General features: G+C 42.9%; 1 protein-coding gene across 3 annotated transcripts in view; it reads right to left on the reverse strand.

The window, feature by feature from the left end:
* Positions 1–24,194, reverse strand: part of SMG6 (SMG6 nonsense mediated mRNA decay factor) — a 296,441-nt gene that overhangs the window by 25,779 nt on the left and 246,468 nt on the right. For all 3 annotated transcript variants that reach the window (XM_077294490.1, XM_077294489.1, XM_077294491.1), the window contains exon 14: positions 10,409–10,585. In XM_077294490.1, the coding sequence (XP_077150605.1) occupies positions 10,409–10,585 (177 nt within the window). The remainder of the gene's footprint in view (positions 1–10,408; positions 10,586–24,194) is intronic.

Consider the following 24,194-nt stretch of genomic DNA (forward strand, 5'->3'; position numbering starts at 1 on the left):
AAGATGACCCAGTTATATATTATATACCAGACTTATTTGACCCCGACACAACTCTTCAAAATGGGTCGCCTCCTCTCGTCAAGATTGCTTACGGTGTCATACGCATGATGCAGACTTTATTCACATGATTTGGAGGTGCCCGGTAGTTCTACATTACTGGAAAGAGGTGACGACACAACTAACATCTTTATTGTCGATTCCTGTCCCACCTGAGCCATTGACCTGCTTATTCGGGGTGTGGGATGCGGAAACTTGGGATCATTATACTGGGATCTTCCTTCGAGAGACGCTCTTCATGGCACGGAAGGTGCTGGCGTTAAGGTGGATGGGTGGTTCCCCCCTGACTCTCAGGGCTTGGATAGATTTGGTGAATTCGATTATCCCGTATGAAAAAACACTATACCAAAATAGAGGATGTCCAGGTAAATTTGAAAAGATCTGGGGTAGATGGAATTCCTCTTATCATACTCTATAGTCTACACTGACTAGATATATGCGCGAGGAGGTGGATGGGTGGTTTTGGGGGCATCGTTTGCAGAGCAGGATTCACGTATGATTTTCCTTTCGGCGACTTACTATAGATGGTTAAAGTAGTTAAAGTTATATAATAGGTATTTTATAAGGTACTAGTGATTTAACATGCACAGTGTATTATCTCTGTAAATTTTGGATAGGATATATCTCTGCAATTATTTGTATCCTATGGTATAATTGACAATGACAAATGCAAATCTGTGTAATGTTTGTTTTATTCTGAAATTAGTAAACGAATTTAAAAAAAAACAAACAATGTAATTATCCAGTATGGGAAAACATTTTAGCTTTCATGCCTGCATCATATTATTAGAAAACTTCTGAATACCTGCGGTAACAGAGTGACATTTAGAAACGTCCAGCAAGACTGTCAAGACCCAAAGAGACCACATAATTTCCAAAGATCACGAGATCAGGAATATTTACTCACAACCTCTTTCTACTACATGATACAGATGGAGGGAGGGGATATGGCTTATTAGGACAAACAGAGCTATACCCAACCCTCCCTGGCCCAGCACTTTGTCCCACCGATGCCCCGTACTGTGTTTGCCTGCAATGTTGATGTCATGTTGACAGCGCTGCAGCTAATCACTGACTTATATACATCATCAGAGCTGCGGTGTTCAGTGATGAACAGCAGCAATGTCAACATGATGTCACTGCTGCAGCCAAACAATACAGATCGGGACAGTCGCAGAGACATAGTGCAGAACCCAGGAGGATAAGAAAAAGGACAGATTGTTTTTCTGAAGCTAACTGTGCCTGCAGGGAAAAAGATTTCTGAAGGGAAACTACACCTTTTTATAAGTGCGTGTACCAAATGATCTGTACAATAATCTGTGTAAAATGTGAATGGAGATCACTAAACTATTCCCTCAACAGATGTCAGATAAAATAAAAATAGGGCAGCTTAAATTTTAACACTCAATCCTTTGTTCTAGATAAACTTTTGTGTTAAATATATACTTTAAACATTTTTGGCAATTTTTTTTTATATATATATATATATATTTTACAATCTGTACTAAAAATAAAAAATAAAACACTTGCAATTCTCACTTTATCCACTGGGGCATTTTAGACTCTAATCTTCTACTGCTTCAGGAAACAACACATGTACATAGAAAGAGCCATTAGATTCTGATCATATTTTTTGCATTGAATTGTCTAATTAGAGGGTGCAAGGTTCGCTGAGAAGAGAGCTGAAAAGCGGTGACATCACTTATTGCAATTGATGGATCAGTGTGTTATCAGCTGGCTAAATAAGTGTTAGCTGTCATTGTAATCCTACAAGTGACAATATGAAGACTTTCTGCAAACTCTTCCTTAAAAATACAGGATTAACAAGTCTAAATAAAAAAAAAAAAAAAAACACAGTCAGTGAGACACTTGCACGATTTTTAGTTTTGTTTTAAATAAATAATATATAAATATACAATACCGTGTAAAAGTTTAGGGTCACTTAGAAATTTCCTTATTTTTGAAAGCACAGTTTTTTCCAGCGAAGCTAACATTAAATGATTCAGAAATACACTCTATACATTGTTAATGTGGTAAATGACTATTCTAGCTGCAAATGTCTGGTTTGTAATGCAATATCTTCATAGGTGTATAGAAGCCCATTTCCAACAACCATTACTCCAGTGTTCTTATGGTACTTTGTGTTTGCTAACTGTGTAAGAAGGCTAATAGATGGTTAGAATATCCTTGAAAACCCTTGTGCAAGTATGTTAGCAGAGCTTAAAACAGTTTGGCTGATTAGAGAACCTATAAACCTGAGCTTCCTTTGAGCTAGTTGAGAATCTGGAGCATTACATTTGTTGGTTCCATTAAACTCTCAAAATGGCCAGAAAAAAAGAACTTTCATGTGAAACTCGACAGTCTATTTTTGTTCTTAGAAATGTAGGGTATTCAATGCAAGAAATTGACAAGAAACTGAAGATTTCCTACAACGGTGTGTACTACTCCCTTCAGAGGAGAGCACAAACAGGCTCTAATCAGAGTAGAAAGACAAGTGGGAGGCCCCGCTGCACAACTGAGCAACAAGACAAGTACATTAGAGTTTGTAGTTTGAGAAATCGACGCCTCACAGGTCCTCAACTGGCAGCTTCATTAAATAGTACACGCAAAACGCCAATGCCAACGTCTACAGTGAAGAGACGACTCTGGCATACTGGCCTTCAGGGCAGAGTGGGAAAGAAAAAGCCATATCCGAGACTGGCTAATAAAAGGAAAAGATTAATATGGGCAAAAGAACACAGACATTGGACAGAGGAAGATTGGATAAAAGTGTTATGGACAGACAAATCCAAGTTTGAGGTGTTTGGATCACACAGGAGAACATTTGTGAGACACAGAACAACTGAAAAGATGCTGGAAGAGTGCCTGACGCCATCTGTCAAGCATGGTGGAGGTAATGTGATGGTCTGGGGTTGCTTTGGTGCTGGTAAAGTGGGAGATTTGTACAAGGTAAAAGGGATATTGAATAAGGAAGGCTATCACTCCATTTTGCAATGCCATACCCTGTGGACAGCTCTTGATTGGAGCCAATTTCATCCTACAACATGACAATGACCCAAAGCACACCTCCAAATTATGCAAGAACTATTTAGGGAAGAAGCAGGCAGCTGGTATTCTATCTGTAAGGCTAGTTTCACACTAGCGTTTACCTGATCTGCGGCAGGCTGCGGACTTCCTCCGTGAAGCCCCGCCCTCGGCCGCACCTCCGCCGCTAGCTCCGCCTACTTCTGCATGTGGCCCGCATGCGACCTCCGTACCTATCTTTAACATTAGGTACGCAGGTCGTGCGGCTGTATGCGGATGCTGCCGCATGCGTCGTTTTGACGATGCAGCGACCAGCGTAGGACGCAGCCTGTAGCATTTTTTTTCCCGCATCGTCAAAACGACGCATGCGGCAGCATCCGCATACAGCCACACGACCTGCGTACCTAATGTTAAAGATAGGTACGGAGGTCGCATGTGTGCCGCATGCAGAAGTAGGCGGAGCTAGCGGCGGAGGTGCGGCCGAGGGCGGGGCTTCACGGAGGAAGTCCACAGCCTGCCGCAGATCAGGTAAACGCTAGTGTGAAACTAGCCTAATGGAGTGGCCAGCGCAGTCACCAGATCTCAACCCCATTGAGCTGTTGTGGGAGCAGCTTGACCGTATGGTATGCAAAATGTGCCCATCAAGTCAAACCAACTTGTGGGAGAGGCTTCTGGAAGCATGGGGTGAAATTTCTCCAGATTACCTCAGCAAATTAACTGCTAGAATGTCAAATGTCTGCAATGTCGTAATTGCTGCAAAGGGAGCATTCTTTGACAAAAGCAAAAGTTTGAAGGAGAAAATTATTATTTCAAATAAAAATCTTTTTTTCGAACCTTGTCAATGTCTGGACTAGATTTTCAATTCATTTGGCAACTCATTTGATTAATAAAAGTATGAGTTTTCATGGAAAACACAAAATTGTCTGGGTGACCCCAAAATTTTGAATGGTAGTGTAATTGTAAATGTTTTTTTTCTCGCTGCAAATTTGTCTGCGGACAAAACCTGATCTCTTGGCAGTAAAAAACAAAAAACAAACTGCAGTCAAAATGCAGGTTTTGCTGCCATTTTTCAGGATCCCAAATATCAACTTTGCTTCCACCAAAAGTGCCCCGCACTGTGCATAATGAATAACAGTGCGGGGCGGGGGATTCAGCAACAGTGTGGCCGCACTGACAATGAACACTGCGCAGGCCCCAGGCAGGCACGCACAGCGCAGGCGCCGGATTTCAGAAGATAACAGCGCTCAGGGGGCGGGTACCATCGGCCCTGAAGAGAAGAGTGACGGCAATTGGGGGATTCATACAGGACGCTTCGGACCGCCTCCTGGTACAATATCTGGTATGTGTGGCCAATTTTTAAAACGCTTTTTTGAGGTAATAAATGAATCAAAAACTAAAAGAGCCACCTTGTTAGACTGCACCATTACTGCTGCACAAGGTGGCTCTTTTAGTTTATAACGGCTGGGGGGGGGGGGGGGGGGGTGACAGTGGCCCTTTAATCTGCATAAAAAAGCCTGCAGCAAAAATACAACGTGTGAACATAGCCTTAAGGCCCCGTCTCACACAGCGACGCTGCAGCGATACAGACAACGATGCTGATCGCTGCAGCATCGCTGTGTGGTCGCTGGGGAGCTGTCACACAGACAGCTCTCTCCAGCGACCAACGATCAGGGGAACGACTTCGGCATCGTTGAAACTGTCTTCAACGATGCCGAAGTCCCCCTGCAGCACCCGGGTAACCAGGGTAAACATCGGGTTACTAAGTGCAGGGCCGCGCTTAGTAACCCGATGTTTACCCTGGTTACCAGCGTAAATGTAAAAAAAACCAAACAGTACATACTCACCATCTGATGTCCGTCAGGTCCCTTGCCGTCTGCTTCCTGCTCTGACTGAGCCGCTGTACAGTGAGAGCAGAGCGCAGCGGTGACGTCACTGCTGCGCTCTCACTTTACGGCGGCAGTCAGAGCAGGAAGCAGACGCCAAGGGACCTGACGGGCAACAGATGGTGAGTATGTACTGTTTGTTTTTTTTTACATTTACGCTGGTAACCAGGGTAAACATCGGGTTACTAAGCGCGGCCCTGCGCTTAGTAACCCGATGTTTACCCTGGTTACCCGGGTGCTGCAGGGGGACTTCGGCATCGTTGAAGACAGTTTCAACGATGCCGAAGTCGTTCCCCTGATCGTTGGTCGCTGGAGAGAGCTGTCTGTGTGACAGCTCCCCAGCGACCACACAGCGACGCTGCAGCGATCAGCATCGTTGTCTGTATCGCTGCAGCGTCGCTGTGTGAGACGGGGCCTTTAGTGTCAGTGATTTTTCTATACTTTTGAGAGTTTTTAAGGTTTTTATTATCAATTTAGCATCTCACTGTTGAGATGAACAGCTTTGAATAAAAAAAACTACTAAGTTGGAAGCTTTCTTTTTCTCTTTTATTCCCCCACATTCTGATTTTTTTTTAATTTCCTTTGCTATCTCCAATACTAAGGTAATTAAATGCTCATATTGTGAACATTTAAAAGAATGTAGAGACCTTTTCTGTATTGAAAGGTTGTCCATGGCTATCTCTTCCCTAAGTCCATCCTGGGAAGGAGGAAGGCAGGCTGCTCACACACAGCTCAGTCTCACTTCCCCGTCTCTGGGTAGCATATCTCCAGTAGATGTTTAGAAAGAGGTATGCTTCAGCAGCATGTGGTAAAAGTGTGTTGAGATCAGGAGTTAAATGTGGCTCCTGGTTAACTTGTGAGAGGTCAAGTGCTAGTCAAAAGGGTATGTATAAGTTTGGTCAGCTTTCATAAGATCAGGGTGCCAGGGTCCCGCCTACTAACCAAAGGGGAACTTCTCACTTACCAAATGACTAAGGGCATCAACGACTATATGTGAGTAAGGAGGAGGGGACACCCCAATGTCAGCTAAGGGTCACAAGTTCACGGTGTCTGCTAGCCAGCTCTACAAAAGCGTGAGAAAATGAGCTGCTTCCAGTGACACTCTGCATTACACAGCCACGGCTTCATGAGAAGTAGTGAAAAGTACAACCTTTACCAAATAGATGTCTGGTAATGGAAAATGGGCTTTATTCAAAGACAAAAAAATACAACCTCTCTGTAAGATAGTGCGAGATAGTAATGCATCTATATTTGGTCACCGGATAGCTAGTGTTTGAGGGAACCTGTCAGCAGAGGAAACGTTATTAACCTGCAGATATGGGCTTAACCTGCAGGTTAATACAGTTATCAGCCTGCCAGGCACCTGCACGCAACCAATCGTCGCAGGGAGAAATACGTAGATTACTTACCGGTAATGTGTTTTTACGGAACCCATGACAGCACCCTTATATTCGCTGGTGATGTCATGGGTGACAGGAAAACACGTATATTACTTACCGGTAATGTGACATACCAACAAATACAAGGGTGCTGTCATGGCTGACAGGAAAAAACAAACTTTATTCCCCTGGCAGTATTTAGATTTCAGTCACGGGGATGGCTCAGGCATGTGTTCAGTCACCGCTCTGATTATAAAGAGCAGCGACTGTCACAGCACCTCCGGCCCTGACTGACAGCCGACCCCAATGCAGAGCCAGTGTCAGTCAGGGCCGGGACATGGTCATGGCTGCCGCCGCTCTCTATACTCAGAGCGATGACTGAACCCATGTCACCGCAGCCCCCAAGACTCAAATACAAATGCTGCCGGGGGAATAAAGTTCATTTTCTCACATAAGCAGTCGGCTAGGTTCAGGATAGTAACTGGATTAACCTGCAGATTAACCCCATATCAACAGATTAATAGTGTTTTTTTTCTGGTGACAACTTCCCTTTAATACACAGATCAGCCATAATGATATAACCATGGAGGGATGTAGTGAATATATAATGGCACCTGGCACGGGGTGGGAGATATGAAGCTGAAAGTGAACACTTACACCAATTCTCCTCCAATTATACATTTTGTTACCAATTTAACAATAACCCACAGTTATGTGTATTGTGGAAATCATTCAGCCCTTTTATAAAAGCTGTTCTAGTGTCGGCCATTATTACCTCTTGTGGTCGAGCATTCCACAGGCTGACTGCTCTAACTGTAAAGAACCCTTTCCTATCTAGCTGCTGGAATTACCTTTCTTCCACCCATAATGAGTGCCCCCCCTGGTCCTTATAGGGTCCTTGGAAGGAATAAGTCATCTGTCAGTCCTTTGTATTGACCACACATGCAAATGAGATCTCCTCTGAGGTGTCAAATTCTAAGCTAAACAAGCCCACCTTTTCCAACCTCTCATCATATGAGAGGTCTTCCTTCCCTTGTAATAATCTAGTTGCCCACCTTTTAACTGACTAACTTACTTTTTAAAAATGTGGGAACCAAAACTGGGTCCCATATTCTAGATGTTGCCTTATCAGTGCCTTATAGAGAGGTAACAATACGTTATGATCACAAGATTAGAGTTAAAGAACTGGAAAGCGTAAGCATCTTGGTGACTTTGCCATGGGCTAAATTGTGTTATCTGGACAACTGGGTCAGGGCATTGTCAAAATATCAGATTTTGTGGGTATGCAGTGCTTAGTACCTACAGATGTAGCAAGCACCAAATGAACAATCGGCGTGCTTCATCTATTGATTGAGCTTTTGCACCAGACTGTTATGGTGGAAATGGTCCAGGGAGAAGCGTGAAGTGTGCAACAGAACTGGACAATTGAAGATGGTGGCCTAGTTTGATTAATTAAGTTTTCTTTGGATGAACTGGGAAGAAGACTACTCACCAGTGGCAATGTCACGCTATGGGAAATGTTCTGGGAAATTTTGGATCCTGGCATTGATACGGTTGTTCCTTTGACACAAATCAATTGCATAAACATTGTTTATAGACCAAGTACACCCCTGCATGGCAAGTCTTTTGCCGAAGGGAAGTGGCCTCTTTATCCACTGAATTCTTGGTCACTTTTCCTCACTCCATTCCTGAACAATCTTAGCAATGTGTAGACTTGGTTTCCCAATCCGATTCTGATCTGCTGGATAAATAGGTCTGATTCTTGGATGTTCCATCTCACAACTTACAGGCCTTAAATGAGCTGTCTAAGTGAACACTTTGATGTGAAGGCTATGTTCACAAGTTGTGTAGAGTCATAAGATCCAGATCATCAATATCAGATCAGTGATGTATTAGATCCGAAACACCGTCACCTGTTTTCAGCTCGGACGTTGGCTGGATGTAGACACTAGTAGGGAGCATGAACCGTTGCAGAGAACTGTAGCTCCGGTCCTATTGAATTATATACACCCAATAATCTGATATTGATAACCTATCAAGACGCTGGAGCATCCCTTTAAGGGATCTGCTGCTAATGGCTTTGTGCAAGATACTGAAGTTGTTGAGTCCATACCTTAATGCAGGGGTGGGGAATCTATTTTCTACCAAGGACCATTTGGATATTTATACCATCCTTCGGGGGCCGTACAAGCTCCACCCACAAAGTACATCCTGACTCTGGTACTGGTGTCAGGACGTAATCTTTCATTGCATGCCCTTCAATGTTCAGTAGTGAACACTGCATGTGTGTGCGAACAGGGCAAGAAGAAATTAATGATCTGGTGGCAATCAAAATACACCACCCTGCCCAAGAATGCGGACCCTGAGAATCTGCCTGGGGGCCTGATAAAAGGTCATCGAGGGCCGTAAATGGCCCTGAGGTTCCCCACCCCTGCCTTAATGGGTCCAAGCCGTTTTGGCAGCACAAAAAAAGATCTACACAATATAACACAGATGGATTTAATGCTAGGGCTGATCAATGTGTATACATAGGTCACAAAGGCTCATAGATACTGGGTAAAATAATAAATGGAGACTTCTGTGCACTGTGATCAGCACTGCCCCAATCTTTATGATTGGACTAGAAATGTGGAGGTGATATATAGTAACCTACCAGATTGCTTCCTCTAAACCAGCCTAAGAAATATGAGCCATGGGGTATGGCTTTACTTTTAATTTACACTAGTTTTTGATAACCTCCTTAAATGTTTTTTTTTTTTACCTGTGCCTACACTGATTTTTTTAATTCTTTAAAAAAAATAGGATTCATTTTCCAACAGTTTCCCAAGAATCAACTTGGTGTCATCCAGAGAAAGTATTTTACATTTCAGGATCTTTGCTTTTGCAAAGTTTCCCATTACGGTAAACAAAACAAAACAAAAAAATCATCCCTGCCATTCCTCAAAGATTGTGGTCTGTACACTGTTCATGTGATAACAGTCCTGGAAAACCTTTTGCACTGGAAAGATCATTTACACTGTGATCAAGGTCTAACACTTTCGGACGGACTGTAGTCCGTTAAAGTATAGAAATTCTACAGGTCACCGGATGACGGCAAAGTGCGGATTTTGGATAGCGTATGTTAGATGCTGACTACAATTTGGTGGCCGCTGACATAGTACATGTAAGACAGAGGCTGTTGGTAACTACAACTCTAAGCATGCAAAGAGTGGTGGTTTTGCAACAGCTGGAAAGCCAAGACCTCTACTGGAAAGCCAAGATCTCTACATTAAGAGTTACATTAAAGCCCAACAGGCAGAAAGTTGTACATGGAGCACAGTTATTTTGGACGCCTGGGGTTGTTCCTTGATTGGGGCTCAAATATAACACCGTGTGAAGATTGCACCTCTGATTATAATTTGACGGCCAGACATTTTTATACGCGCAGCATAATCCACTGTTGTGGGACCTGAAAATGTAGAAGTCCAAATCCCCGTGATTCCATGTGGCTGCCCCCAACGCATTGCTAGATGTGAACAAGTACATGGGAGGTTGAGCGGAGCTCTTGCCTCAAACTTCTTAATCAGATCAGGATGTGAGGGACAGACAGGGTTCAGTGGCGGGGGTAGTGGGATGGGTGCTGTCAGCTCTTCCTGTACGTGTCAAAGAGACTTCAATTCACCCTGAGCACAGCACCAAGATGTACGCCCACAAACTTTATCCCCAATCTGAACTCGACACCCCCTCCCTCTCCCCTCATTCCCCCGTCTCGGCTGCAACACATTATTATTAAAAAAAAAAGCCATGAAATAATAGCAGCAGATGATGGATGTGGTAGAGAGACAGGGACCGTAAAACTCGCATTAGGAAGATACAAGAAAGAATGTGGATATGTATTATGGGGGTGGCATGTCTGGATGTGGCACTCGGGAAAATCAGGCTCCAGCACATACTTGGCGCATCGCTCAGATATCAATTGTTTTAAGAAATAACAAAAACCTCAGATATTGTTTCTTCTGGGTTGCTTGTAGTTCTTACCACTGGCTCAGTGGGTAAACCCCAGTCTCCCCCACTTTTAACCAATACCTGATCTTCCAGTTGGTTTCCCTCCGGGCTTCCTGTTTCCTTTCCTATGGCGTCTGGGACGGGTGCCACTGACACATACTTTCCACCCTTGAATGCCAGCAGAGGCTCTTCTTGTCCGCACAGTGCTTCCAGGAAATATTTCAGTACTGTGACCCGCTTACAATCCGCAGCAATAATCTAGAGGGGGAGAAGGAGGGAGAATAGATAATGAGAAAGGAAAACACTGAGCAGAGGCAGAAGAGAAGGGCCAAGTGCTCCATTAACCCTCTGAGTCTGATCTGCATTGTAGATGGAGAGCTTGTAACAGAAAGACGTCCCCAGACGCCACCGCAACAAATTCACCTAATGGTAATCTGTATTAGCGCCACCTCGCAACAACAAACGCAAACTGAAAAACAGTGCAGAGTCATGAAAGGAGAAGCAACGTACCACGCGCTAGAGAACTACAAGTCTCAGCGTCCCCAATGCCAGGAGATGAATGGTACATTTAGTTCTTAGTCGAGCCACAAGTTTTCACTTCTGCGTATATGAACAATTGAATTCTCTATTTCGCCAAACCACAAAACTGCATTTGACGTTTTACAGGAAAATTACAGAACAAAGAAAACCTCCCCTCAGGTCAACTGGCATAGCATAGGCTCCAGAAGTCTGGGCACCGACTGTGTGGTCAAGAGCGAGAAGACCACGGGGACTTCTTAATGCAAAAATATATATAAGAAAAGTCTGACTAATATCGAATCCTGAAATGGTGAGACCGCTGCGCCAGTCACCTCGATCAGTTCCCTCTTGTCGGCACAGAACTAATTCCTATAATATAAAGTAAGCCATGGCTTGTCACCCAAACACCCATTTCTCCCGCCCCACCACCATAAGCATACACCTGCGGCTGAGCATGCATGCTTTTCCAATGTAAACCAGATTATCACCATGAGAATATACGGGGATTGGGGGTTACATTTCAGCATGACCTATTCTTCTCTGCCTCCAGAAGGCCAACATATAAATTGGCCACTTCAGGTAACTATTTCTTTTTAATTTTTAAGGGGTTATCTGGCCACTTAAAATGATTGTAAAATTTCTGCAAATCGTGTAAAATAATAATGTAGATCCTGTTCTAAAATGTCCTGGGGCCCACCATCATTATCTCTGCTTCCTTCTTTATTTGGACATATATGCGTCTGCTGCAGACAATCAGTCACCACATTGACTAGTGATTAGCTGCAGCAGTCACATGCTCATCCAGAAGGAGCAGAAAGTGCTGGAGGACTCGAGGAGTGTAGAAAGGGGAGCTGTAGGGGACTGTGTCAACAGAAAATGGCCTACTGCTAAACCAGGTTTCTATGTTACATGTATTAAAAAAAAAAAAAAAAAAAAACGACTTTGGTTTAAAAAAAATCTAAGAATGTTCACATTGGCCACTAGGCCTTACTATTAGACTCCTACTTCCTGTTGGGCACATGGACATTCGCAGCAATAGAATTATAATCTGATTTGTTTGTAGAGAAGTATATACTGGGCATGCTCTAATCATGGCGAAGGTCATTGTGAAGACAGGGGAGAGGGTGAGCTTTGCCCATCACCCACTGCGACTGGTTCATCCTGTGTTACCTAATTTTACCTTTCATTGTAACCATGTTGGTAATGAAACTGCTGTAGAGAACAGGAAAAGTGAGTCAGCTAGACGGCTTCGTAGCCATTGTGAAAACTGCACGATTTTTACATAGATAGTAACATGGAAAACAGAAAATGAATAAATAAATTCCTCCTGATGGCCAATTTCAGTTTTATTTGTGTTTTCTCCACACCTTTTTGAAAGCGCCATAACTTTTTAAATCTTCTGTCCACATAGATGTATGATAGCGTGGTTTTTTCTGCGGAAGGAGTTGTACTTTTGAATGACACCATTCATTTTAACAAAGTGTACTTGGAAACGGGAAAAACTTCTAAGTGCAATGAAATTGCAAAACAAAGCAAAGGAAAGCGCAATTCTGATTTTTTTTTTTTTTTTTTTTGGGGGGGGAGGAGTTGTTTTTACAGCATACATTGTGTCATAAAAATAACCTGGTAATGATTTTTCTTGTTACTGCAATCTCAGCGATACCAAATTTCTACAGTTTTTGCTTTAATTATTATTTTATATTGAAAATTTGTAAAATAAAAAAATAAATAAATAAAAAATAATAAAACTTCTGATTGTGTGTGTTGCCAGTAATATTTTAACTCTTCAGTTAAGGTGTGAGGACGCCTTATTTTATGGGACGAGACCTTTTTAATGATGCACTTTGGGGGTGATATCAGATTTTGATAACTTCTTACATAATTTTTCTGCGTAGCCCAATAGAGGCTGTGAGGCAGCGACAGGTGTTATATGCGAGGGTCGCTATGTGTCCCCCAGGATGCACACAGAAGCGTATTAAGGCCATGGGAGTGTTGGCTTTGGACAAGCTATTTGTCCAAGGCAGATGTAAGAAAAACTTGCTCTGGGCTTTTATTTTTGAAACGGACTACAGGATGGGTAGTGGGGCAGTCCTTTCCATGTGTCCCACGGTCACAGGTTCTTTGGTAAAACAAACCCTGCAGCAGAGGGCTGGGTGTGTCAGTTTTGGTCTTGCAAGCAGGCAGAGCAGTAGGCTCTGCAGAGCTCAACCTGTGTGAGGCAACAAAGGGCCAAGTGGAGCCAAAAGGTCTGGCACCATCAGCATACACGTTGGTGCAGTCGCCCATGGCAACCGGTCACGGAATGTCTTATTTCCCAGCTGCGATCTGGAGGATACCATTTCTTTTGTTTGTGAGTTTTGAACATTAAACCTACCTTTACTTTGAACTTTCTTGGGTCACTGCCTCATCACTGCACAGCGTGGATACCGCTGCACTACAAGGCCAACAGCTAACATGTCTGCTCTATAACTCTTAATTGTGAAATCAAAGTTAGATGAAAAATCTGGACATTTCTGTCTGCATATAAAAGTAATCTTCATCTACAACACAGAACCTCTCCCAAGCAGAAAGCCGCTGATTAAGCTATACATTTCACATAAAGGTCACTCTCCTTGGAGCGTTATTTTAGCAATCCTAGAAAATAAAAATCTCCATAAAAAAATGTTACCATTACAAACCAAAAGGTGTGTGATTTACAGATGTAGCAGAGCTGCGTTTGCCATACAGAACAAGCTGTAAGGTCACGCGTCAGTGGTTTTATGTACGACTGCAAATAAACCTGCAGTTGTGTGAGCGGCTGTGAGCGAGGAGCAGCGGCATGAACGGCATCTGTAGTCCGCAATGCCCTGCACGTGCCACAGATCCCGGTAAATGGCCACCAGTGCCACGTTATGCGATTCGGATATTGGCACTTTTCATGCACTAATATACAATAATATTAGTGTCCAAAATGTAACCTAGAAATGGTGACACAGTAATGGTGGGAAATGTAGCAAGAGGAGCTACAGTAAAAATACATTAAAAAAATAAGTTGTGCGGAGGGTGTTTACGTCTCTGTCAAACACCACGTCTGTCATTTATGAATAAGCAGAGATCATATGGCTTTCTGGTAGAATAGTGTACATTTTATTGGCGCATATACGGGATCTCTTCCTGTTCTACTTTTATTGGAGCTTGTACATTTCTTTTCTACACTTTAATTTTACCAGTAATACTTTTGGTAAAAGACTTGACAAACAATAGGCCAATATACATAGTGCGGTATACATAATGATGGCTCAATATCAGGAAGACCGGATACTGCAGGGCATTTACTATGTGATGTAATACCCTACTAATATTACTAGAAATAACAATTATGCGCATCTATATTGATATTTTGCCTATGCCAACATCCTTAAATAAAGAATTTACAAAAAAAGAAGAAGAAATAATTGTATTTATTATACAGAGTAAGGACTCCTAATACTGCGGCCCGTGATGTCGGATGGCTCGGGCTACCTGCTGCTTTGTCACAGTGTCATCCAGATGGGGACATCTACATCTGGCCAACAGATATGTACCCACTTAGTCCTCATTCAGACATCTGTGATTTTTCTCGTACAGAAAAATGTGGACTGTTGTTCATCAGAGCTTTGGATCCAAGTTTCATCAGCGTTTTGTCAGTGTCAGTTTTTACCATCAGTGTTTTATCAGCTATAAAAACCACATAAGTTGCAAAGCTTCTCCTACACATTAGCATGGTAATCACGGAGGGCACATGCATTCTCACACAACGATAATCCGTGTTTTTTGTGGATACATGGACATGTGAACAGCCACATAGACTATAATGGGTACTTGCTCTGTGAAAATCATGGATAGAACAAGTACCGTGAAAGACGGGCATCTGAATGAGGTCTTCTGCCGATTTCATGCTTCCAACATTCATGGACTTAGTACTGGACTGGCTGTAGGTCAGCTTAATAGACAAATATGAGGCTGCCTGTTCTGGTTAGCAGACCCATGGTCCATTCAGACATTGAGGTCCAGATTTGGCCAATGAATGTCAGATTGCTGTAATGAGCCTTAGGGTAAGCTGACATGTCACAAATCCTTAATAATTGTGATTAGACTGAAGTGCCAACTCGCCTTAATAACCAGACTATTTCAACTGAGTTTTCTGAAAACACATCCTGTAAGGCTGAGTTCACACGTCTACACAGAGAGGCTGTTGAGTTCCGGTCAGTAGACCCACGACCAGTCTGTATATTGCTTTCCATATTCGGATAGTTGCCTGGACCCCTACTTGTGACTCCATCAGATTTCCTTCTGAAGCCCCCAAATAATTAGATTTCTTTGCCTACAATCTTGTGCAAAGCTTAAAACACAGACAATTCAAAATAGATAATTTGGAGTCCAAAGTTTAATTGAAGTCCATGGCTCCATTGGGAGCATGTTGGGATATAGTATTTCTGAGGCTCCAACGGAGTCTCATATGGAGATTCAACCATCATCAGAACCCAGCCTTAGCAGAATTAGGCCTCCTTCACACAGAGACTTAAAGGGCCACTGTCACCCCCCCCCCAGCCGTTATAAACTAAAAGAGCCACCTTGTGCAGCAGTAATGCTGCAGTCTAACAAGGTGGCTCTTTTAGTTTTTGATTCATTTATTACCTCAATAAAGCGTTTTAAAAATTGGCCACAAATACCAGATATTGTACCTGGAGGCGGTCCGAATCGTCCTCTATCAATCTCCCAACTGCCGTCACTCTTCTCTTCAGGGGCGATGGTCGCCGCCCCCTGAGCGCTGTTGCTTCTTAAATCCGGCACCTGCGCTGTGCGTGCCTGCCTGGGGCCCGCACTGTGTTATTCATTATGCACAGTGCGGGGCTGGGGTTCCTGGGCATGCGCACTGCGCTTGTCAGACGCTCCCCCGGTCCCCCGCCTTCCAGCATTGCCGGAATATACAGGTTTCATTGCCGACGTTTTGAACAGCCACAAAGAACAACGATGGAAGGCGGGGGACCGGGGGAGCGTCTGACAAGCGCAGTGCGCATGCCCAGGAACCCCAGCCCCGCACTGTGCATAATGAATAACACAGTGCGGGGTGGGGATTCAGGAACAGGGTGGCCGCACTGCCTGCACAGGCGCAGTCAGGCACCCTGCGTCTGAGCTGTGACTGACAATGAAGACTGCGCAGGCCCCAGGCAGGCACGCACAGCGCAGGCGCCGGATTTAAGAAGCAACAGCGCGAAGGGGGCGGCGACCATCGCCCCTGAAGAGAAGAGTGATGGCCGTTGGGAGATTGATAGAGGACGATTCGGACCGCCTCCTGGTACAATATCTGGTATTTGTGGCCAATTTTTAAAACGCTTTATTGAGGTAATAAATGAATCAAAAACTAAAAGAGCCACCTTGTTAGACTGCAGCATTACTGCTGCACAAGGTGGCTCTTTTAGTTTATAACGGCTGGAGGGGGTGACAGTGGCCCTTTAAGCAGTGCTTATGCCATAAATGTATAGTAGGTGTTGATCCCAACAATGGGACCATCATATCTGGAGTGCAGAGCCCCATTACTGCAGTGATCAGAATTCCCATTACTTGTATGGAGAATTGTGAGAGATATAGGTGCCATTGGAGAGATCTGCACCTACAATACATTTATGTATATATTTATTTACTTTTTAAATAGTTGCATTTTAAAGCACCAAGAAAAAAAAAAACTTGTAAAGGAGGCCTAATTTTGCCCGGTGCTAAAAACATGAATAATAGGCGGCTGCCTTGCTGTTGATAAGCCATAAATGATAAGAATACACTTTTTAGGCTCTTTTTCGCATGTCATTACTGTATATCAATATTTAAAAGCCAAAGGTCAGGTTCATTTGGCTGTATTTCATGGCAGACCGCTCTGCCCAAAACTGACCGTGCACCTCAAAACACAAACTTATAATCTCAAATCTGCCGAGAAGGCTGTACATTCAGGTAAACCTGCGGTCAATCCAGCCATAGTGGTCTGTATACGGTTTGGGAAATACAGCTGTCTGAATCCGGACAGGATTAGGAGTGAGAAAATATCTATAATTGAGATATTCACTATTTTTCTGTGTTTTGTGGTCACATGATTCTGGCTGCCAAATACTGATGAAGCAGTCAGAAAATGCAGAATAGATCTGCTAATTACTGCATACGACATATGCAGATAACTGCGAACATTACAAGTTGGTGCAACCACGCTTCTAAATGAAGTTCCAGGCTGCAATTATCAGAATTTTAGATCCATTTGGATTAAAGAAGAAAGAATCCCAACACTTACTGGGGCCGTGCAAATGCACATGCGTTTTAGGGAAATTGGTGTTCTATAGGAGATCAAGATAACAGACCTCTGCAAGAAAGATCTACAGGACATATGTGTGTGTTTATAAAAGGAGATACCGCAATGTAGAGAATGACTATAAAGTGCAGCACTCCTCCATTCCCATTCTACACATAAAGCGGCCATGTTAGTGCTGTAATTCTTCATAGAGGTAGTATCCCCAGGACATATGCTGCCAGTGCTGACATGGTACCACTCCTAACACTGCAGGATTCCCGGGATTAGGTTACTCACTCTGCAGAACTCCGAGACACAGCTGGACATAACGTACAGTAAGCATTTCCTGGTATATAACCTACCCACAGCGTGACCGTGGGAGCGACTCTCCGATGACTCAGAACTAGCACGCCATCTCCTAGGAACCCCACAATTCATCATCCCCTGCTACTCTTATGTGGGGCACAACCAAAACATCCAATAAACCAGATACATACATTTTTTTTAATGGTCCATATACAAGTTATGTGCCTTAAAAGGGGTGCTCTCAAGATGAAAAGTTTTCCCCATGGGATAGGGAAAGACTTATCAATTTCTGTTGGTTGGAGAGGTGGGGGGAGGGGAAAAAAACCACAGTGGCCCAGACCAATCCCGCATAGAATGATGTGCCCCCCACTGGAGGTCAATCAAGCACACTGCCTCACCCTTCATTCCTAATGGGATCAGCGGAGATTGCCAAGCACAGTGCTCAGCTATTCTCCCGTCCTTTAGATAGATGCTAACTTTCAAACTTGAGAACACCCCTTTAAATGGGATGTCCAGAACTTAAAAAGAAATACACAGAAAGAAAAAAAAAGAGAATGAGAGAAAGAAAGAAAAAGAGAAAGAAAAAGAGAAAGAAAAAGAGAAAGAAAAAGAGAAAGAAAAAGAGAGAAAAAGAGAAAGAAAAAGAGAGAGAAAAAGAGAAAGAAAAAGAGAGAGAGAAAGAGAAGGAAAGAAAGAAAAATAGAGAAAGAGAAAGAAAAAGAAAGAAAAAGAGAAAGAAAAAGAGAAAGAAAAAGAGAAAGAAAAAGAGAGAAAAAGAGAAAGAAAAAGAGAGAGAAAAAGAGAAAGAAAAAGAGAGAGAGAGAAAGAGAAGGAAAGAAAGAAAAATAGAGAAAGAGAAAGAAAAAGAAAGAAAAAGAGAAAGAAATAGAGAGAGAAAGAGAAGGAAAGAAAGAAAAAAAGAAAAAAAAAAAGACAGAAAAAAGAGGAAAGCGAATGCGACAAAGAAAGAATGAGAAAAAAAAAAGAGAACGGAGGGGAAAAGAGAAAAAGAAAAAGAGAGAAAGAAAGAAAAAGAGAAAGAAGAAAGAAAAAGAGAAAGAAGAAAGAAAAAGAGAAAGAAAGAAAAAGAGAAAGAAAAAAATAGAAAAAGAAAAAGAGAAAGAAAAAGAGAACGAGAAATAGAAAGAAAGAGAGAAAGTACCATCATCCCCCATGGCCTGTGTTTGTTCTGTATGGTCAAGCTATTCAACACGCCTTAAATGCCTGACAACCTAGACAAAACAAAAAAGTGGCGCAGTATCCATAGAGGATTTGGGAAAACATCTTGACAAAATGGAACAAGATGGAAATTCAACAGAAAGAACAAGACACAAATAGAAATTCACAAGACTACAGTAGTATTGTACATAAGTGGTGTCAGACCTATGCCAGGCCTGCAGCATCACCCCATAATGAAGCAGATTTACTATCCAGGGGTCTGTAGTTGACTGGTGTCATCTAGATTTTCTATAAGGCTATGTGCACACGTCAGGATTTTCTGCAGAATTTTCCTGAACAAAATCACACTTTTTCTGCATGAAATCCGGATGCGTTTTTGACGCGTTTTTTGCGCGTTTTTTTTTCCGGAGCTTCCCAATGCATTAAGGCTGTGTGCACAAGTTCCGGATTTTTCGCGTTTTTTCGCTATAAAAAACGCATACATATGCATCCCATCATTTAGAATGCATTATGCAATTTTTGTGCATATGTTGCGTTTTTTTTCCGCGAAAAACCGCATCGCTGTAAAAAACACAGCATGTTCATTAATTTTGCGGATTTTTTGCGGATTTCCCACTATATTATTGCATTGGAAACCTCCGGAAAAATCCGCAAAAAAAACGCGAGAAAAACGCATGCGGATTTCTTGCAGAAAATGTCCGGTTTTGTGCAGGAAATTTCTGCAAGAAATCCTGACGTGTGCACATAGCCTAAATAGTGGGGAAAACGTGAAAAATCTGCAAAATTAATGAACATGCTGCATTTTTTACCGTGATGCTTTTTTGTTCGCGGAAAAAAACGCATCATGTGCACAAAAATTGCAGAATGCATTAAAAATGATGGCATGCTTATGTATGCGTTTTTTAAGTGTTTTTCCTGCGGAAAACGGACGAAAAAAACACGAAACAAGCGTGAAAAATCCTGAACGTGTGCACATAGCCTAAGAGGCTATATCTAGATAACTAGTTGGTTGTCTCTTTAAAAATAAAGGGCAGAATATTTATTATCAACAACATAAAGACACCCTTAAGGGCTGCACCAGTCAACTGGGACTTGATTCCAGTAATTTGACTGAGGTCAAGTCTGATCGCGTGCACCCTATGAGCTCACAGGTTGTCTCTCTATGCCAACAATACTGAGTGAGCTCCTGAGCAATCATCTCTCAGAGCAAACAATAGAGAGTGTACCCACCAACCCAGCCCCACCAGAGGAACTACCTAAAGAACTATCTAATACTAGATGGTAGCCCGATTCTAACACATCGGGTATTCTAGAATATGTATGTAGTTTATTTATGAAGATTTTAGAATAATACATTGAATACACAGGATTCGGCCAACAGGATTCGGTGGTTCAAATCCCGCGCTAATTCGCGGTCGGACTGCGCCTGTCGCTGATTGTTCGCGGCCGGCCACGTAGTATATAACAGCCCACGTAGTATATAACAGCCCACGTAGTGTATAACACAGCCCACGTAGTATATAGCACAGCCCACGTAGTATATAGCACAGCCCACGTAGTGTATAGCACAGCCCACGTAGTATATTGCACAGCCCACGTAGTATATTGCACAGCCCACGTAGTATATTGCACAGCCCACGTAGTATATTGCACAGCCCACGTAGTATATTGCACAGCCCACGTAGTATATTGCACAGCCCACATAGTATATTGCACAGCCCACATAGTATATTGCACAGCCCACGTAGTATATTGCACAGCCCACGTAGTATATAGCAATGTGGGCACCATATCCCCGTTAAAAAGTGCATTGCGGTCTCGCGAGATGATGACGTAGCGGTCTCGCGAGACCGCTTCATCATCTCGCGAGGTCGCAATGCATGGAGCGGTCATCGGAGCGTCGCGAGGAGCGGGAAAGGCCTGTTCCTGATCCGGGGGGCCAACGGACGGTGAGTATATAACTTTTTTTTAATTATTTTTAACATTAGATCTTTTTACTATTGATGCTGGCATAGAAAATCTAACTGAGAAATCTAGTATCTTCAATCTTTCTGATTACACACTGTTGGATGCAGAAAAATCCCTCCTTGAGCGGGATCTATCCTTTTGCCCTGACGCACCATTAAATGCTTTTAATTTATATCTCGATTTGAATGAGTTTTTTAGGAAACTGACCATTCAGCGCCACTTCCTTATTGAAGCAAAACAATAGGCCCCCCTCACCGTCGAACCTTCCACGGCTTAGACTGAATCGTACCTACATGTGAATCCTAAAATAAAACCCAGTAAATTCTATCCTGTCCACCACAAAGGTGCCCACTTAGAAACCTTCCAACAGCTCATACTCAAAGAGCTAGGTTCCCTCCCTACGGTTTATAATAAATTTTCCAATCTAAGTTTTGCTGAGAAAGCAGCAGTGAAATCATTAAGAGCTAATAATGACATAATTATGAACAGTGCTGATAAGGGGGTGGGGTGGTCATCATGGACAGGGACTGGTATGTGAAAGAAGGCTTTAGAATCTTGGATGATCCTGAATATTATGTCAAACTGGATCAAGACCCGCCTACTGTCACTTTTTCCAATTATACCACTTTTATTAGGGAAGCTTGGTCCCTCGGCATTTTATACAAAAAGGAATTTAAATTTCTTAACATTCCCAGATATAGGTCCCCTTTCTTTTATTTTTTATTCAAAATACATAAAGACCCTGTCAATCCTCCCGGCCGCCCCATCATATCAGGCATTGACTCCATCACCAGCAATCTTTCTCATTACGTTGATTTGTTTTTTCAAGAACATGTTATTCAATTGGATTCATAAATTAAGGACTCCTCACATTTGATTGACTACCTTTTAGCACTACCCAAGCTAGAGAGCTGTCTTCTGATAACCATGGACGTTGAAGCCCTGTACTGAAATATTCCCCACAATCGGGGTCTTGAAGCGGTTTCCCAATTCCTTTTAACTGATGATTCACTACGTCCCGCGGAAATGGATTTTTTGAAGAAAGTCATAATGTTTGTTCTTGAAAATAATGTTTTTTTTCGTTTGAAGGGATATTTTATCGTCAAATAAGGGGCTGCGCGATGGGGACGAGATTTGCCCCCAGTTATGCTAATCTGTTTATCGGGGCGTTCGTATCTGTCTTCATCGCGCAGTCCCCATTGGCATCTGGCAAGATTGCTATGTACCGCCGGTTCATTGATGACCTCTTCATCATCTGGACTGGGTCTGAACAGGAAGCAATTGCCTTTACTCACTCCCTTAATTCCAACTCCTGGGGACTTAAATTCACAGCCAATCTCTCCAATACTATGATCCAATTTTTGGATTTAATGGTGCGTGTTGATCCATCTGGTCGTTTCTCAACCTCCACTCACTTCAAAAAGATGGCTGTAAACAGCTATCTTAGTTTCAGCAGTGGCCACCTCCCTAAGTGGATCTCCAATATCTCCTATGGACAATATTGGAGGATCAGAAAGAACTGTACGGAGGATGCTGATTTCTTTAATGGGAACCTGTCACCCCCAAAATCGAAGATGAGCTAAGCCCACCAGCATCAGGGGCTTATCTTCAGCATTCTGTAATGCTGTAGATAAGCCCCTGATGTATGCTGAAAGATGAGAAAAAGAGGTTATGTTATACTCACCCAGGGGAGGTCCCGCTGCGGTCTGGTCCGATGGGTGTCGCGGTCCGGTCCGGGGTCTCCCATCTTCTTATGATGATGTCCTCTTACTGTATTCACGCTGAGGCTCCGGCGCAGGAGTACTTTGTCTGCCCTGTTGAGGGCAGAATGCTGTAGATAAGCCCCTGATGCTGGTGGGCTTAGCTCATCTTTGATTTTGGGGGTGACAGGTTCCCTTTAAAGAGGCTGATACTTTAAAAAAAGTTTCAGGAGCAAAGGTTATCCTAAAAAGCTGTTATGTGATGCCTTTACTAAAGCCAATACCTTTACACAAAAGAAATGCATTGAGAAAATAAAATCTAAGGACAACACGCCGGATAAATCCTCTGATGGAGTGAACTGGAGTTTCATCACTACTTTTAACCAATCCCACGCCACTATACGCAATTTGATTAAAAAACATTGGTTTATCCTTAAAGGGGACCCTATATTATCAATGCACATACCTGCACAACCTAGAATGATCTTTCGAAAAAATCATACTCTTAGGAATCTTGTCGCCCCCAGTAATATAACTCTCAAGTCCTCATCTTCTTGCACAACACGGATATGCCCTAGACCAGGTTGTTTTGCATGCAGGACCCTTAAGTGCCTGTGCTGTGCTTCCATACTGAATGGAACACAGGAATTCAAGTCCCGAACTACAGGTGTCAGCTTAAAATCAACTGCCATGTTAGCTGCCAATCCTGCTACGTCATTTATCTAATTGAATGTGGTTGTGGCTTGCAGTACATTGGTCGGACGATACAGACGATGCATGCTAGACTCAACAAGCACCGTCAAAACATCCGTCATGGCTTCATGCTGCATAGTCTTTCTAAACACTTCTCCTTAGTGCATCAAAAGAATTTGAATACAATAAAACTTTACTGTCATCGACCAGATTCCAGATGATTGGCCTGACCGGTATAATAATCTAATAAGAAGGGAGAGTTTCTGGATTTTTAAGGTTGGCACACTCGCCCTTGAGGGGTAAAACCTCACTATTGAGAAAATTACGTAATATATACATGCTGCTATTCATATATTAATTATGTGTATATCTTATGTGTACTGTTTTTAGATTGTTTTTTAATTTAAGTGTTTTATTTTGCATAATCCCTGTTACATTCTTTTAGTGTAGCCTTGATTGGCCCGTTTTAACTATGTGGGCGGTCTGTGGAATTGTGCTGATTGTTCATAGGCTGCTTTCCCTTTATATACTTTCCCCACCCCACTCTACCTATAACTGCCACCTGAGGAAGACGGAGCTATTCCGTTGAAACGCGTTGTGGAAACTAATAAATGAAGATTTTATATCAACTCACCATCTCGCATGCGCTCCTATGACCGATTTTTTCCCCCCTTCTTGTTTGATCCTCCTGCGAGGCATCCGGCTGGAGCTGCAAAGAATCTTCCGGTTTAACCACCCCTAACACCAGCTTGGCGCTCCTGTGAAGCCGTTCGCCATTCCCTTTTTTTCTACAAATATCTAGATAACTAGTCATTTAAAAAAAAAACTTGTCAGCTTTATATAGCACTACTACTATATTGTACATTAAAGGGAACCTATCACCCCCCTGGTATTTTTAACTAAAAGAGCCACTTGTGCATCACTAATGCTGCATTCTGTCAAGGTGGCTCTTTTATTTGGGGTCCCCCTTCTAACGCTGCAATAATCAGTTTTTTAATTAGCCTGCCATACCTGTAGTCGGTCCGGGGGGCATATCTTTTCCCCCCTGACACAAACGCCTCCCAGCTATCTGTCAGCCCCTCTGTGCGCCGCCTCCTCTGCCTTAATTAACGTCCCCGGCGCCTGCGCTATAAGTTCCTTTCTCTGGCATGCGCAGTTTGCGCTGCCCTTCGACTCCCATCACATGACGGGAACTTACAGCGCTGGCGCC

This window comes from Ranitomeya variabilis, chromosome 3 (genome assembly GCF_051348905.1).
Source record: "Ranitomeya variabilis isolate aRanVar5 chromosome 3, aRanVar5.hap1, whole genome shotgun sequence".
NCBI classification, from domain to species: domain Eukaryota; kingdom Metazoa; phylum Chordata; class Amphibia; order Anura; family Dendrobatidae; genus Ranitomeya; species Ranitomeya variabilis.